The sequence below is a fragment of the Oncorhynchus tshawytscha genome, linkage group LG30, assembly GCF_018296145.1.
Source record: "Oncorhynchus tshawytscha isolate Ot180627B linkage group LG30, Otsh_v2.0, whole genome shotgun sequence".
NCBI classification, from domain to species: domain Eukaryota; kingdom Metazoa; phylum Chordata; class Actinopteri; order Salmoniformes; family Salmonidae; genus Oncorhynchus; species Oncorhynchus tshawytscha.
Genome location: NC_056458.1, coordinates 16,207,070 through 16,223,554, shown reverse-complemented (window position 1 = coordinate 16,223,554; position 16,485 = coordinate 16,207,070). Strand labels below are relative to the sequence as shown.

At 45.2% G+C, this 16,485-nt stretch overlaps 1 protein-coding gene across 1 annotated transcript; it reads right to left on the bottom strand.

Moving 5' to 3' along the window:
• Positions 1 to 331: 331 nt before the first annotated feature.
• On the bottom strand, positions 332 to 16,485 carry LOC112250206 (gap junction delta-2 protein-like). Its single transcript, XM_024420153.2, has 2 exons — positions 14,975 to 16,485; positions 332 to 2,769 (listed from the first exon to the last, which is right to left on the bottom strand). The coding sequence occupies exons 1-2, from the start codon at positions 15,049 to 15,051 to the stop codon at positions 1,914 to 1,916; spliced, it is 933 nt and encodes a 310-aa protein (XP_024275921.1). The 5' UTR covers positions 15,052 to 16,485; the 3' UTR covers positions 332 to 1,913.

Here is a 16,485-nt window from a genome sequence, read left to right as displayed (position 1 = left end):
GTTGTTTCCTTTCATGACAAAGTCAAATTAATTTGCCTGGTGGTTTCTTCATGTCTGGCCTAGGTACACAACTTTAATCATACATCCCCTGTTATTAGAACAATATTCACATTGTCATAAAGTATTTGCACGGGAATTCAAAGTATCCATTGTACTGTATATCTTGTCATCAGTGTCCATAAATGTGCCGTTTTCTGTTAATTTCCACTCTGTAAACATTTTTGTTTTTTGCTACTCAATGTCTGAAACTGTTCTCTCTATGTGATTTTAACCTTGTGCCCTAGTCTTATTCTCATAGCCTGCACACACACTTCAGCAGAAAATATGAGGCTTTTTGATATTTATATATTTATTCATTTATTTTTTTCTGCAATATAATATTAATATTATTGCTGCAATTCTGGAGCCTATCCAATATTCGCTCCCCATATCCCCATTACAGGGTGCTATGTTCACATCTCATATATCATTTTTAATCTTAACACATGCTGATTATTACATGTCACAGGAGCAGGATGCAAATAAATTAAACAGTCTCTTTTTTTTAAATTACATGTCATAACACAATCTATCCATTCTATGAATGCTTCAGTACATGCCTTTTTCAAAGTCCGTAGGAGGGGAAAAAATACTTTTTTGGAACTTACAGTTTCCATTATAGAACAAAAGCTTAACAAAGAGCACATTAATATGATATATTCTTAAAGCTGGCAATCTATGATTAATCTCCAGCACCACCCAAATCCCAGCACCCAACCCAACACCGCCATTCCCTCACCCACCCATGCCTCATAGGGGAATAAGCTGGCTTTATGCAATTATTATTACATTCAATTATTTACAGTAACTTGGAAATATGGCACCAAATTCGATAGTAAAGCAAAAACTTGTGGGTTAAAAACGTTCAAATGTTCTGTGAGTAAATACTTCTGTTTCCTGTGTAATGGAGGAATAACGGCTGGTTGGAATCCCATTCATTCCTTTAGTGCTTCATACTGTAGTCAGTCTTATAAAATAATGCATTATACAGCGATGGGGGGATGGGGGGACAGGGGGACAGGGGGACGGGGGGGCTATGGGAGGAATGCTAGTGCAGGGAGCGGGGACGGGGACGGGACGGGGACAGGGGTTCCAGTTTGTGCTGAGGTGTAGTTTTGGTGTTGATTTTTGAAAACATTTTAAAGCCTTCTTTTCTGGGTTTCTAAGGGGATGATAAAAGGTGCATCTCCTCTGCTTGGCTCCTCCTTATAGTGGATCTGCCGCAGGGAAGGAAAATAACGGAAAGAAGAAATGTTTTCATTCCCTCAGCAACTCAACTTCACCCATCGTCTCTGCTCTGACTCTGCAAGAACAAAGGACATACACACTGCCTTATCTCTTGCGTGCACACACACACACACACACACACACACACACACACACACACACACACACACACACACACACACATGCGCATGCATGCTCACACATATGTTCTTGCATATGCACACATACTTAAATAAATGAAGGGACAATGTTTGACCTCTCACAAAGGCAAAGATAATATATTTATGTGAGACTTATTTCTTAATTTGAACTATCCTTAATTCATATTCTTACAGTAATTAGTTCCATCTCCTCTTTATCCAGTGTGTTCTCTTGGAAGGCACAACACTCCCAACAGTTTAAATCTAACTTTAGTTAGTACCTCAACTGCCATTTAGGTACTTTCTCTCTCCTGTAGAGTCCAAAAAGCTCTTCTCTCCAATAATCCTCCAGTATGGCCATGTGAAGTCCCTCTGCACCCCTGAATAATGTTGCAGTGTAAAGTTAGTGCCCCTCAGGGTGGGGGGAGCTGGATTAAGTGTTTGTCCTCCCCAGAGAAATCTGTGCTCGGTCCAGAGGTCCAGGTCCCCCATGTGGAGGAGCCTCTGTCAGACATAGGCTGACTCACTGGACTGGGTCCTGCCCAGGTTGGGGGCCTGGGACACATGCGACACGTCCTTCTTACGCACCTCACAGATGGACTTCCTGCGGGCCTGAACACCCCTGACGGCCGTCTTGATCTTCCTCCAGCCCAGGTGGTTGAGCTCGGCCAGGTTGAGCAGCACACAAATGCCGCTCACCGCAAACATGAAGATCAGGAACACCGTCTTCTCTGTGGGGCGTGACACGTAACACTCCACCTCCTTCACGCAGGGGTAACGGTCACACTCAAACATCCCTGGCACGTTGAAGCCATACAGGAAGTACTGGCCTGCCAGGAAGCCGATCTCCAGCACGTTACGGAACACCACCTGGATGACGTAGAAGCGGGAGATGCCCTCCTGCCGCCGCACCTTGGCGCTCTTGGCCTGCGTGAGCCCCCGGGGTACATTTGGGATCTCCTTGACCTCCAGGTCCTGCTCCTCCTTGCCGCTGTCGGGGTTCTGCACCAGGATACCGTTGATGTTGCGCAGCTTGCGGGCGTGGTGGTCGCCTCCGCGACTGTGGTGACTTGCATGACCGTGGTCTATGTAGGGGTGTAGCATGGAGTAACTGCGGTCACGCTGCTTGGCGGACTGGTGCACAGAGTAGGTGATGAAGCATAGGCTGGGCGTACACACCAAGATGATCTGGAAGACCCAGAAGCGGATGTGGGATATGGGGAAGGCCTTGTCGTAGCAGGCCTGGTTGCAGCCCGGCTGCATAGTGTTGCATATGAACATTATCTGCTCGTCCTCGTAGACTTTTTCACCCACTATACCTACTATCAAAATACGGAAGATCACTACTACGGTCAGCAGGATCCTGGAGAGAGGGAAAGAGAGAGGGGTGGGGAAGACACAATGTCAGTTATGTGTTAAGAGGAGTGTTAAATGTAGCTACGGTTGCACAATTCTGGGATCATTCAATAAATGTCCTGGTTTCACAGTCATCCTGGTTGGAGGATTTCGGATTTCGTACTTCTTTCCTCCTGATTCTGGGAGTCCTCCAACCAGGAAATGTATTGAACGTTTTACAACCCTAGTCAGATGTGACACAGAGTAGAACAAATAATCATTGTAAGTACTGTGATATTGACATGATTAATTAGACATGTTACTCGTCTATTATCATGAATTGAAAGCCAAAGCTAATGTGTTTGCAGGTTGGCTTTGGCTTTTGTCATGTGACTTGTTTCTACTGTATTATTGACTGTTTGTTTTACTCCATGTGTAACTCTGTGTCGTTGTATGTGTCAAACTGCTTTGCTTTATCTTGGCCAGGTCGCAATTGTAAATGAGAACTTGTTCTCAACTTGCCTACCTGGTTAAATAAAGGTGTGAATTATAGTGACATCATTTGTCTTAAGCCAATAAAAGCTGTGTTTTATATGTACCTCTGCTCAACCACAGCATATCAATGGAGACAAAAGCAGCTCTCACACCAAGGACAAGTTTGATCAGATGTGTGTGGTGGTTGCTCTCTGTGTGTGCTTGTGTGTGTGTGTGAATGTGTGTGTGAATGCGTGTGTGTGTGAATGCGTGTGTGTGTGTGAATGCGTGTGTGTGTGTGTGTGAATGTGTGTGTGTGCACGAATCCCTCAGCTGCTGCAGTGTGAAACGAAGAAAGGTAGGAGAGGAGAGATAGTCTCAGTCATTTCTGTGGATAATGAACATGTGGAACCCTGCAAGAATATCCATCATGTTGCTGGCTGACCGTAACCCTCCTGTCTCCTATCCAGCCAGCATCTCCATTCATTTTTCAACAGCAGACAGACAAGAGATGAGCTCTCTCCCTCTCAGCTCTGCCTGTGGAGACGTGCTGAGAGCTTAATCCCACTCCTCCTCAATCTACCCAGTACTACTACATCCACACACACACAGATGATCTAAACCCCATTGAATAGGCTACTATACTTTATCAATGCTTCCTCACCTAAACATGGTTTATGTACTGCAATATGCTCCACTGGCATCAGTGAAAATGTCAACCAAATGACATCAGCGATGTTTAAAATTCACCGCTAGTGCTGTCCTAAAGCAATGCCCCGCCCCTCATGCTCTCTCCCTCCCTTCCTGTGTATTGATTATTTGGCCCATATTATTGGTTTGACTGATGGTGAAGTGTTTAATGGGACATTGATTGAGTGTGTGCACTTCATTTGGAGCAGCAGGTTGTAGAGTTCCTCAGAAGATGCAGACCCTCATTTTACTGTTGCTAAGCAGCTTAGATATAGCCTCCATTTACGTGAAAGAGGCAGCTACCAGTGGCTGTTCAATTAACATCTTTAGCACTGCTGAATACATATGCTGCCATTTTTAATCTCTCTCTCACTCCCTCTCTCTTTACATCCCTCTCCTCCTATCTCTCTCTGTTCCTTTCTCTCTCTATGTCCCTCACACTACACCTCTTTTGTTCTCTCTCTCTCCTAGTTTTTTCATAGTGCAGTGTCAAAGGAGACCCTGGTGTGTCTTTAAAATTAGCCCCACCTCCCCCCACACCCACTCTCCGTGGCCAGTTACCACAGCAACCCCCTACTGATCCAGTCAGAGCGGAGGCTCAGGGAGAGAGAGGAGAAGAGAGCAAGGGATGGAGGGATGAAGGAGTGAGAGAAACAAGAACTGTGTGTGAGGCGTGAGAAGATACAGAAACCTTATGAATGTAGACAGATAGACAGGCAGATGTAAAGTGAGACAAACATGCTAAAACAGGGGGATAGACAGGCAGATGTAAAGTGAGACAAACATGCTAAATCAGGGGAAAAGACATGCAGATGTAAAGTGAGACAAACATGCTAAATCAGGGGGATAGACAGGCAGATGTAAAGTGAGACAAACATGCTAAATCAGGGGAAAAGACATGCAGATGTAAAGTGAGACAAACATGCTAAATCAGGGGGAAAGACAGGCAGATGTAAAGTGAGACAAACATGCTAAATCAGGGGGAAAGACAGGCAGATGTAAAGTGAGACAAACATGCTAAATCAGTGGGAAAGACGGGCAGATGTAAAGTGAGACAAACATGCTAAATCAGTGGGAAAGACAGGCAGATGTAAAGTGAGACAAACATGCTAAATCAGGGGGAAAGACAGACAGATGTAAAGTGAGACAAACATGCTAAATCAGGGGGAAAGACAGGCAGATGTAAAGTGAGACAAACATGCTAAATCAGGGGGAAAGACAGACAGATGTGATGGTACAGATTCCTAGCCGGGCAGCAGAGCAGGCAGAACATGTGGTAATATGGTACAGACTTTAAATAGAGTTGCATGCTGCTGCAGGACTGTTCTCACACCACCTGGGCCTCGCATGGGCATGTGTATGTGTTTGCATATGCGTGTTTATTTTTTATGTGTGTATGTGAGTGTGCATGTACTGTGTGTGTGTGTGTGTGTGGGTGCTTGTGTATTCCCTGTGTATCCCTTGCTTGTGCGAGGTGGCATGTGTGTCTGGTCGTCTGTGTTTGGAGCAGCTGTGTGTACGCTACACTGCCTCTCAGTGTGTTTGAAAATAAAACAGAAGAGATTTCTACACCTTTGCTGTTTCAGAGGTTCAATGCCATGTACATGAACATTTGCACACACTTCCACTCTTATAGAACACACATGCATGCAGGGAATCACACAAGCAAGTACACAATTACAAGCGCAGACACATAGCCATACAGACACACAGCTACACACACAGCCACACAGACGCACAGCCATACATGCACTACACACACACAGCTACACAGACACACAGCCATACAGACACACAGCCACACACACAGCCACACAGACACACAGCCATAAGCCCCCCTACTGCCACACAGACGCACAGCCATGCATGCACCACACACACACACACACTGCATTCAGAAAGTATTCAGACCCCTTCACTTTTCCACATTTTGTTACGTTACAGCCTTATTCTTAAATTGACTAAATCGTTTCTTCCCTCGTCAATGTACACACAATACCCCATAATGACAAAGCAAAAACAGGTTTTTAGAAATATTTGCAAATGTATAAAAAAATCCCAAACTGAAATATCACATTTACATCAGTATTCAGACCCTTTACTCAGTACTTTTACTCAGCACCTTTGGCAGCGATTACAGCCGTGAGTCTTTTGGGGTATGACGCTATAAGCTTGGCACACCTGTATTTGAGGAGTTTCTCCCATTCTTCTCTGCAGATCCTCAAGCTCTGTCAGGTTGGATGGGGAGCATCACTGCACAGCTATTTCCAGGTCTCTCTAGACATGTTCGATCGGGTTCATGTCTGGGCTCTGGCTGGGCCACTCAAGGACATTCAGAGACTTGTCCCGAAGCCACTCCTGCATTGTCTTGGCTGTGTACTTTGGGTGGTTGTCCCGTTGGAAGGTGAACCGTCGCCCCAGTCTGTGTCACGCCTGCTCCCGCTCTTCCTCCCTCTGGCGCTCGAGGGCGCCAGACTCCCCAACACTTCCAGTATGCACACCTGCCTTTCCCCGTCACGCGCATCAGCGCTCACTGGACTCACGTGGACTCACGTGGACTCACTGGACTCACTGGACTCACGTGGACTCACGTGGACTCACTGGACTCACGTGGACTCACGTGGACTCAATTACTTGTGTAATTTCCTTCCCTATATCTGTCTGTTTCCTAGCTCTATTCCCTGCGTCAGGATTGTTTGTCATATGTTCTTGTTTACCTGCTGACGCTGTTCCTGTCGTGTTCTATGTCTGTCCCTGAATAAATGTTTGACTCCCCGTACCTGCTTCTCATCTCCGGCGTCAGGTCCTTGCAGTCTGAGGTCCTGAGCACTCTGGAGCAGGTTTTCATCAAGGATCTCTCTGTTCCATTCATATTTCCCTCAATCCTGACTAGTCGCCCAGTCCCTGCCACTGAAAAACATCCCCACAGCATGATGCTGCCACCAACATAATTCATCGTAGGGATGGTGCCAGGTTTCCTCCAGACGTGACGCTTGGCATTCAGGCCAAATAGTTCAATCTTGGTTTCATCAGACAAGAGAATCTTGTTTCTCATGGTCTGAGAGTCCTTTAGGTGCCTTTTGGCAAATTCCAAGGGGGCTGTCATGTACTGAGGAATGGCTTCCGTCTGGCCACTCTACCATAAAGGCCTGATTGGTGGAGTACTGCAGAGATGATTGTCCTTCTGGAAGGTTCTCCCATCTCTACAGAGGAGCTCTGGAGTTTTATCAGTGACCATCGGGTTCTTGGTCACCTCCCTGACCAAGGCCCTTCTCCCCCAATTGCTCAGTTTGGCCCGAGCAGCCAGCTCTAGGAAGAGTCTTTGTGCTTCCAAACGTCTTCCAATTAAGAATGATGGAGGCCACTGTGTTCTTGGTGACCTTCAATGCTGCAGAAAAAAATGGTACCCTTCCCCAAATCTGTGCCTCAACACAATCCTGTCTCGAAGCTCTACGGACAATTCCTTCAATCTCATGGCTTGGTTTTTGCTCTGACATGCACTGTCAACTGTGAGACCTTATATAGACAGGTGTGTGACTTTCCAAATCATGTCCAATCAATTGAATTTACCACAGGTGGACTCCGATCAAGTTGTAGAAACATCTCAAGGATGATTAATGGAAACAGGATGCACCTGAGCTCAATTTGGAGTCTCATAGCAAAGGGTCTGAATACTTATGTAGATAAGGTATTATAAGGTAAGGTATTTCTGTTTTAAAAATTCATAAAATTGCAAACATTTCTAAGAACCTGTTTTCTATTTATCATTATGGGGTATTGTGTGTACATTGAGGAGGGAAAATAATAATTTAATACATTTTAGAATAAGGTTGTAATGTAACAAAATATGGAAAAAGTGAAGGGGTCTGAATACTTTCCGAATGCACTGTAAGTGTTTGTCTCCTTGATGGTTTGACTGAAAGTGAGGGTATTGATGTTTCTCAGCAAGGAATTTGACAGACACTCCTAGATGAAAGCATATTGTGTCCTGTTTCATAAAGCTAATGGCAAAGAACCTTATTATCCCTACTGTATCTCTGGGTTTTGAAATGTGAGAATCTACACAGCTGCAGCTGCTGATTGCCCTGTCAATGTATTGAATGGATAATAGAACAAGACAAGCTTCTGTATGTATCTCAACAATGAAGGAGTCTGAGTGTGACAGAGCCTCTGTCAAGTCGTCACAGAGATGCTCTGAGTGAGTTTGTGTTGCAGCAGTTCCCTTGGTGCAGCCTGGTCCAGGTCCTGCTGTCACAACGAGTGACTGTCATCATCATTCAAACACCTGCTGTGTGCTGCATCAGAGGGGCGGGCCCTGCGCTGCACCTATGCTACACTACACAAGCTGTCTGTTCACACGCCCACTGCATAGGACCGTATGGACCGTACAAGCATTTCGCTACACTCGCATTAACATCAGCTAACCATGTGTATGTGACAAATAAAATTTGATTTGATTTGGTTTCTAACTAACCCATAATCAACATTACAGATGTGTTCATTATGCCTCATGTTTGATGTATTCTTGTACTGAATAGTTGCAAATATTTTCATATTCTGTATTTCCCGGGAAAGGCACAGGTCATTACATTTCCCTCTCATGTATTAGGCTCTGCAGAATTCACAGGGTTGCTTTGCCTGCAATGTTTGACAGGGGGTACGTGATGGTGTTGCACAGTGTGAGTTTTACTGCGGTCCTGAGCTGTTGGTTTATTCAGGTGTTGGACTGTTTGGGTGTAAGTGTTACATGGTTTTGGATTGCCGTGTGTGTGTGTGTGTGTGTGTGTGTGTGTGTGTGTGTGTGTGTGTGTGTGTGTGTGTGTGTGTGTGTGTGTGTGTGTGTGTGTGTGTGTGTGTGTGTGTGTGTGTGTGTGTGTGTGTGTGTGTGTGGTATTCTGTTGTAGAACAGGATAATCAGCATGAAGTAGATTGCTGCATTAGCAGAAAGCAGTGGAAAAAAGGTAATCTAGAAACATCAGTTAAACCCTGCAGAGAGAGGGCCCATACTTTAGAGCAAACGAAGGCAGGAAGGCCCTTAGGCCCTCACCATCTGAATATCCCACTACAGATGATCAAAAAGATGTTTGACTATCATTAGAAGTTCGCCTGCTTGTTTTGGAAGCTCTTCAATCAAGCCAACGGCGTAATTTACTCGAGGCCATTGCTTGAACTGGTTGAACTGGTCCAGAAGATCCAGGATGGAGATCCAGGCACCACATCTACACAGCTCTGTACAACACCAACAACTCTCCAGCCTCAGATCACTTACAGCAAGACTGGCTGGAACACGTCTTACATCAGTCAATCTCACACCTAGAAAACCAGACGATTCGCCCCACTGTGACCAAACCATACTTTCAAGGTCAATAAAATGCTATAGATTTTCTCATACCGTATGTGTTAAAATTCACCAATAATCATGGTGATGAATCATTCCTTAATGAGGATATTGCATCAAATGTGCACATATACACAGTTGTGAGTTACTATAGAAACAGCCTGTCCAGATGAATGTACCAGTGAGGAAGGCATTCTTGGTTGGTATGGAATGTGATGTAAACCACCACAGCCAGGTCTCTGATTGGAGACCCAATCATCCAGCTAAAGAGCATGTCTGATTGCAGCCCAAGTGGATAATTGAATCTCTAGCTATCTTTGGTCTAGGATGATGTCACAGTCATGAATCAGAGCAGGCTCTTAGAACTCATACAGTAATGGTGAAAGGTATAGAAACAGCAAGTACACTGAGTGTAGAGCCAGTGTCTATTGAATGGTGGGTTATACAAGCAATGGTGTGTTGGTAATGCTGAATGGCCAGGAAGTCTTTACAGTATAGTCAATACATTTTGTGTGTAGCCTCTAAACACTCTGCAGCTCTGCTGCATTGTTTCTACAGTATACTTTAGATTAGCTGATGTGTAGGCTGTGTAATCTGTCTTAGCAGCTCCAGTGTTAGGTCTATGGCAGCCTCGTCGTGAACCAGGCCATGACAACGACCTGGTTTTGGAGGTCTGGCATGGTAGACTATGGTAGCTCCTGTAGTAGTCAGTGTGCTGGCTGGACATCCAGGCCCTGGCTCTTCTAAAGACTCTCACACGTTCATCCACACAGCAGCTGCTGCTGCCAGCCTCCAGAGGCTGCACCGGCTCTGAGCACTGACCCCAGATGCACAGGGAAAACACCCACACACCAGCTCATACACACAAACGTACACACACACACACACACACTGACACATATGCATACACATATATACACACGCTGATGATGCTCACAGACTCATTTATACACTAGGTCATGATATCACATGCTATGCATACATACACTGTACCTCTCAAACACATACTATCTCACCAGGAGTACTCACACATAGGCCTGCATACAGCCAGAACTAGCAGAAACGCAAATACATTGTGGACAGTGGACAAACACCAAGGGCACAAGAACAGAGAGCAGTCACATAATATTCAGCCACACATACTGGACACCCAGAGTGAAAATGTTATTTCATCTCATACGGAGCATGTCTCCGTAACAAGACACAGCTAATTGCTTATGGCAGCACATAATGAAGACCTGACCAAAAGCACAGAGATTAGAGAGCTGCATTACATTACAACACACTGGCTATCACACTGAAGGAGCATCTCTTCATCTCCCCCTTCTCTCCGTCTCTCCCTCTCTACCTCCCTCTTTCAATTAGTGTTTGAGCTAGTTGGTGAATATTGTATGGCATCACTATTCTCCTCTGTGAATATGGGACTATGTAAAAGAAGCAAATACTAACTATATGAAACAGCCGTCTTATTTTGTATCAAATATTGAGAATGTTTCAAATCAAATATGTCTGAAAAACACATGTGGCTCAGTTGGTAGAGCATGGTGTTTGCAACGACAGGGTTGTGGCTTTGATTTCACGAGGAACCAGTATGAAAATGTATACACCCACTACTGTAAGATGCTCTGGATAAGTGTCTGCTAAAATATAAAAATCTAGCCCGATGCCGTGGGTGTATCCAATCCAGTATGGCTGTCTCCTCTGCAGTAGGGTCAGTTAGCATCTCCAGTGTATTTGGTAATGACACAGATTCTCCATGCCACTGATTGTGATAACAACCTGTGCTGCCAACTCAGATACTCTGCAGATGGAAACTTACCCTCTTTTTTCCTCAGCCTCTGCAGCGCTATCCCTTCCTTCCCATCCCTCCATCCCCTCATTTCCATTGTTTAATCTCTCCCTGATCCCCTAGTCCTCCATTCTCTCTCTCTCTCTTCCTGCTCCATTCGTCTCTGGCACTGACCCCACTACAGCATTGCAGTGGAGAAAATGATGCATCAACACACTTCCTTTCCCTTTTACCTGCAAGGTGTTTAACCTGATTTAATACAGGAACTACCCCCGGCTTATCTTTCTCCTGGAAGAGCACATTAACGCTTTGTAAGAGAGATCACAGGTGTGTGTGTGTGTGTGTGTGTGTGTGTGTGTGTGTGTGTGTGTGTGTGTGTGTGTGTGTGTGTGTGTGTGTGTGTGTGTGTGTGTGTGTGTGTGTGTGTGTGTGTGTGTCAGAATGAAGCAGAGCAAGGGGGGGGAGTGTGTGAGAGATAGCCTATAGAGGACAGTGAGGACAAAGAGACAGTATAAGGCACAGTGACTGCAGGAGGGGGACAGAGACTTGATTTGGAGTCAGAAGAGAATCTAGTGAGCAGGATTATAACAGAACTGTCACATATACATGAACATGCATTCTAATCAGACCGCTGCAACATTTACATACACTACTGAATGTGCAAAATGGCTGACCTGACCCTGATATATAATGACTAGCAGAGCCACATCTCTGAAACAGCAGTCTGACCACATGAAACAATTTCACAGCCAGGCCTTCACCAACACGTTGCAGTAGCTTAAAGAATCACCCTGTATACATGCACCATGTACGTATCTAAACACTCAGTCCCATATCTGCAGTTGCTATTAAGAATCTAAATTCACACAGACAGAATGGACTGATAGAGGGCCACCACAGAGATATTGGGTTACTGCTAACATCTAGAGGCCACACAGACAGGACCAACAGATTGAACATGGCCCAAACACTAAGGTATCAGTTACAACACACCCTCATGTCCTCACCAGCGGCAGGAGAAACCAGAGGAATGTAGGCTACTGAGCGTCAAAATGTACAATTAAAAAGAGACTTAACTGTGGTGCACTACAGGGTCCCTATTCACATGATCACTTTAGTCATCTGACCAGGTATAGAATGTGGAAACACCTCAATGCCTTTAACTCCACATATATAAATACTACAGAAGGAGACAATGATGAAAAGGATGGACCCACGTTTAGCTTGAGGAGAATTAGTCATCAAATATGTTTGATATGAGGGGAAAAGCCTTTCTTGTCGGGCCTGTAAAGCGCATGATCAACAGCAGCGCTCAGATTAAGAATAAAAGACATGAACAGAAGTCCATGTCAGCATTAATAATGTGCTCTGTCAGACACCGCAAACACATTGAGAGAGTTGTCTCTGCTTCTGAATGATTGTAGGTGTTTTTTCATTCGTTGATTCATTCTCTGATTAATGTATTCCTCTTTTGCACCCAACAGACTATCATTGATTCTAGTTGCCAGACAGGGGCTTGATCTAAACTCAAAGGAGATGGAAAATGCAGATCCCTTATCCTGTTCATAATCGTATGGCATTTAGAAAAATGGGGAGATACAGTATGTGTCCACACTCACATATTTGGTTTGGTTGTTTGTGTAGTCTACTTTATCAGTATTTTTCAGAACTTTGATCTACTTTAGCATGACCCCAAATCATATCCACCATTGGGACACCCTGATGAACGCGTTAGCCGATTCGCCTTGGTGGATGTTAATTTTGACTTCACCCACACATTAAAGGCTTTTCAACTTGCAGACCCACACGAGTGCCTGAACTTGGATTTGTTATTCCACTTAGCTCCTATTTGTGGTTATAATTATTCCTTTTGCTTTTCATATCCACCATGTTGAATAATATGAAATAATAATACTATAGTGATACTACACTACAACCTACATTTAACACCATGAACATTGTTGTGACATTTCATAGTTCAAAAGCGCTGTGCAAAGTGCAAACATTACCATAAACCTCATTATAATCTAGCAACACTATTTCATTTGAAACCTTCTTAAACAACGTGCTATGAAGAGGTGACTTTATGTATTGCTCAGTTTACTAAACTCAAGTTAAATAATCCCCTCCGATTTGATTATTTAGTCAATTATTTAACTTGAGTTTAGTAAACTAAGCAAAACATAAATAGTTGCTTCTTCATAACGCACATTGTTGAAGAAAAGTTTCAAATGAAATAGCGCTGCTAGATTATAATGAGATTTATGGTAATGTTTGTACTTTGCACAGCGCTTTTGCACTAGGAAAATGTCGCCCTCAGTCTCTATTTAGACTGCTGTATATAGCCTTCTAGCCACATACTCTGATAAACATGTACATACACACACATACACAGACAAACACATACACAGACAAACACATACACAGACAAACACATACACATACACAGACAGACACAGACAAACACATACACAGACAGACAGACATACACAGACAAACACATACACAGACAAACACATACACAGACAGACACATACACAGACAGACAGATATACACAGACAAACACATACACAGACAGACACAGACAAACACATACACAGACAAACACATACACAGACAAACACATACACAGATAAACACAGACATACACAGACAAACACAGACATACACATACACAGACAAACACAGACATACACATACAATCACAGACACACACACACACACACACACACACACACAAAAAAGACAAAAGCACAAAAACAGACACAAACACAGACACGCAGTGATTGTACTGTGCTTGTATGAGAGAGAAGGTCAGGCTTTGCCCTTGCTGGGGACTACCTGGGGTTGAGGTTAATGAGCACAGCAGTGCAGCTGGCCTCCATGTTAACATAGGTAGCCAAGCTCTGTAGACTTCCTCTCTACTGCACGGTACTGCAATCCTGAAATCCTATAGCTGTATGCTTCACTGGGTAAGCAAGCATATGGAAATATCGTGTGTGATTTTTCCATACAGGGGACAAGTGCAGTTTACCAATGTGAGTAACTCACATTGTGGTTAATGGGTGGAAAATCACACTTTGAATTTGACTAATCACGCAGGCGAGAGACGATGAAGCAGATTTTTCACATGCCAGAGAAAAAAATCTGCCATTACAGTATGTTTGTCCTCAGTACATGTCTCCACTGCTAATAAGACTCCAATCTGCTCATGCATAACCTTCTGTCACTACACTCCAGTAACTACAGAACACACAAAACCACAAGAAGCAATCTCTCCTCTGCCAAGTTCAGAATAATTTCCTCCATCTCATCCTGCTCACCCACACCTTCATTTCTGTCCTCTGAATCTCTTTTCTCGGTATGTCTCGCTCTCCTCCCTCCTCCTCTCCCTTGCTACTAGACTCCCATTGCCCCTCCATCAATACCAGGACCAATAGGTGAAATCAACACAGGAGCTTGGCTGAATTAGCCCTAATGCCCAGTAATACCAGCTATTGATTATGTGCAATTAGCTTTGCCTTAAATAATGATGGGCACAGAAGGGGGGAATGGCCGGGGAGGGGAGGGGCGGGGAGGAGGCTACTGCTGGGACAGTCCTCAGGGATACCACCAACCCAGTTAACACTCAAAACACACATACATTTACGTTTTTGTCATTTAACAGATGCTCTTATCCAGAGCGACTTACAGGAGTAATTAAGGTTAAGAGCCTTGCTCAAGGGCACATCGACAGATTTGTCATGTAGTCGGATCGGGGATTCAAACCAGTGACCTTTCGGTTACTGGTCCAATGCTCTAAACTGCTAGGCTACCTGCCAAAACACCAACACACCTTCAATAAAAAAACACACACAAGCATTTCCCATCACAAAACACACACACAAAACTATTTTTACACACACAGACACTGGTGATGAGTGGCAGGAGGACAGTCTTACCTCCCAATCATGGTAGAATGTTGCTGGACAGCAGCCTCGAGCAGCCGCTCCAGAATGGTCCACTCCCCCATGGTCATTGAAAGACAGGTTCAGCCTAAGGAGGAACCGGGTCTCCGGGGCTCTCCCCCTCTTCCTCCCGCTCCTCCTCCCCCTCCTCCTGGGCTCAGCGCTCCTGACGGTCCCCAGCCAGAGGGGGCGCATCCGCCCCCGTCCCACACCAGCTTCTTCTGACCTCTACTCGTTGACCTGGCCGATGGTTCTCTATTGGAGTGACTGTGTGGGGGTGAACGTGTGTGCCCTCCCTCTGTCTGGTCCCGTTGTGCTCTTCTCTTCCTGGCAGAGGAGTGGTGCCGTCTGCCTCTCCTCCTCTCTCCTCCTCTCTCCCTCCCTCCCCCTCCCTGTGTAGTGAAGCTTGTCTTACCCCTGCTGCACCACTCAGATCTATGCTATAGCTCACTGTATGTGACAGCCATGATCTTGCTCTCTCTCTCCTTCTCTCCCTCCTCCCCCTCACTCCAGCTCTTCCCTGCCCTCTCTCGCTCTGTGCTCCACCCTACCCCCAGGGCTGTCCTGGTACCTCAGATGTCCCTCCCATCAGTGTGAAGCTCTTGTCCTTGCATTGTGTTCAGTACATTCCCTGTACCCTGCCTCCTCTAACCCAGCACACTACACACTGCACCCAGCTGACCTCTCCTCTGCACACCTCCACGCACAGCCACACACACACACGCTAAAACTCGAGGACCGACTTTCACTGCCTGAATCCTCCCTATATTTACTACACTATGATGTAAAGACACATTTGCACATAAAGCTCCTGCCATGCACTGTATTGCTTACTGAAATTCATAGTCATGGGAAGGTTGGCTCCTCCACCCCCAATCACTACAAGAAACAGTAAAGAAAAAAAGACAAAATAAACGCCGGCACACACACTCAACCAGCTGCCTTGCTGCATACACTTAGGCAGCGGTGCTGCAGACCTGCTGTCCTCTATCGTCCCTCTGGCTAATTCCAGCAGAGTCCTCCGCCTGGAGTCATGTCTGCCGCAGAGAGCAGGGATGAGTGGCTATCCTCCTGGAAAACCATCATCTCTCTCTTCTCTCCCTCTCTTTGCTCTTTCTCTCTCCTTGCTCCCTCCTTTCCCCTCTCCTTATGTTTGTGTTCTGAGCTCAGTCTCTCTGATTAGCTATCTCTCTCTAGGTCTCGCTCCTTGTTCCTCCCTCTCCTTTCAGCACTCTCTCACTCTCTCTGGTTCACTCACTCTCTCACTCGATCTCTGTCAAACTACGTAAGCATGCCACATTCCCCCCTTCAGACCCCTCTCTTTCTCTTTCTCTCTCTCCTCCCTCCCTATTTGCTTATCTGGTAAATGTGCTAGGATTGCTAGTCTGATCGCTGGTTCACTTGTGCTTGCAAGAATGCCTCCCTTGTGCCGTCTCGGTTCTCTCCTCCTGTTCTATTGGAATGAGGGATTCTACCGCCACCCTTCCTTCCTTCCTTCCTTCCTT

Excerpts from the sequence above, each read along its gene's own strand:
- LOC112250206 (XM_024420153.2), bottom strand. The coding sequence starts at position 15,051 with ATGACCATGGGGGAGTGGACCATTCTGGAGCGGCTGCTCGAGGCTGCT. Across the intron at positions 2,770-14,974 it reads CATTCTACCATGATTGGGAG|GATCCTGCTGACCGTAGTAG; the intron begins GTAAGACTGTCC and ends CCCTCTCTCCAG.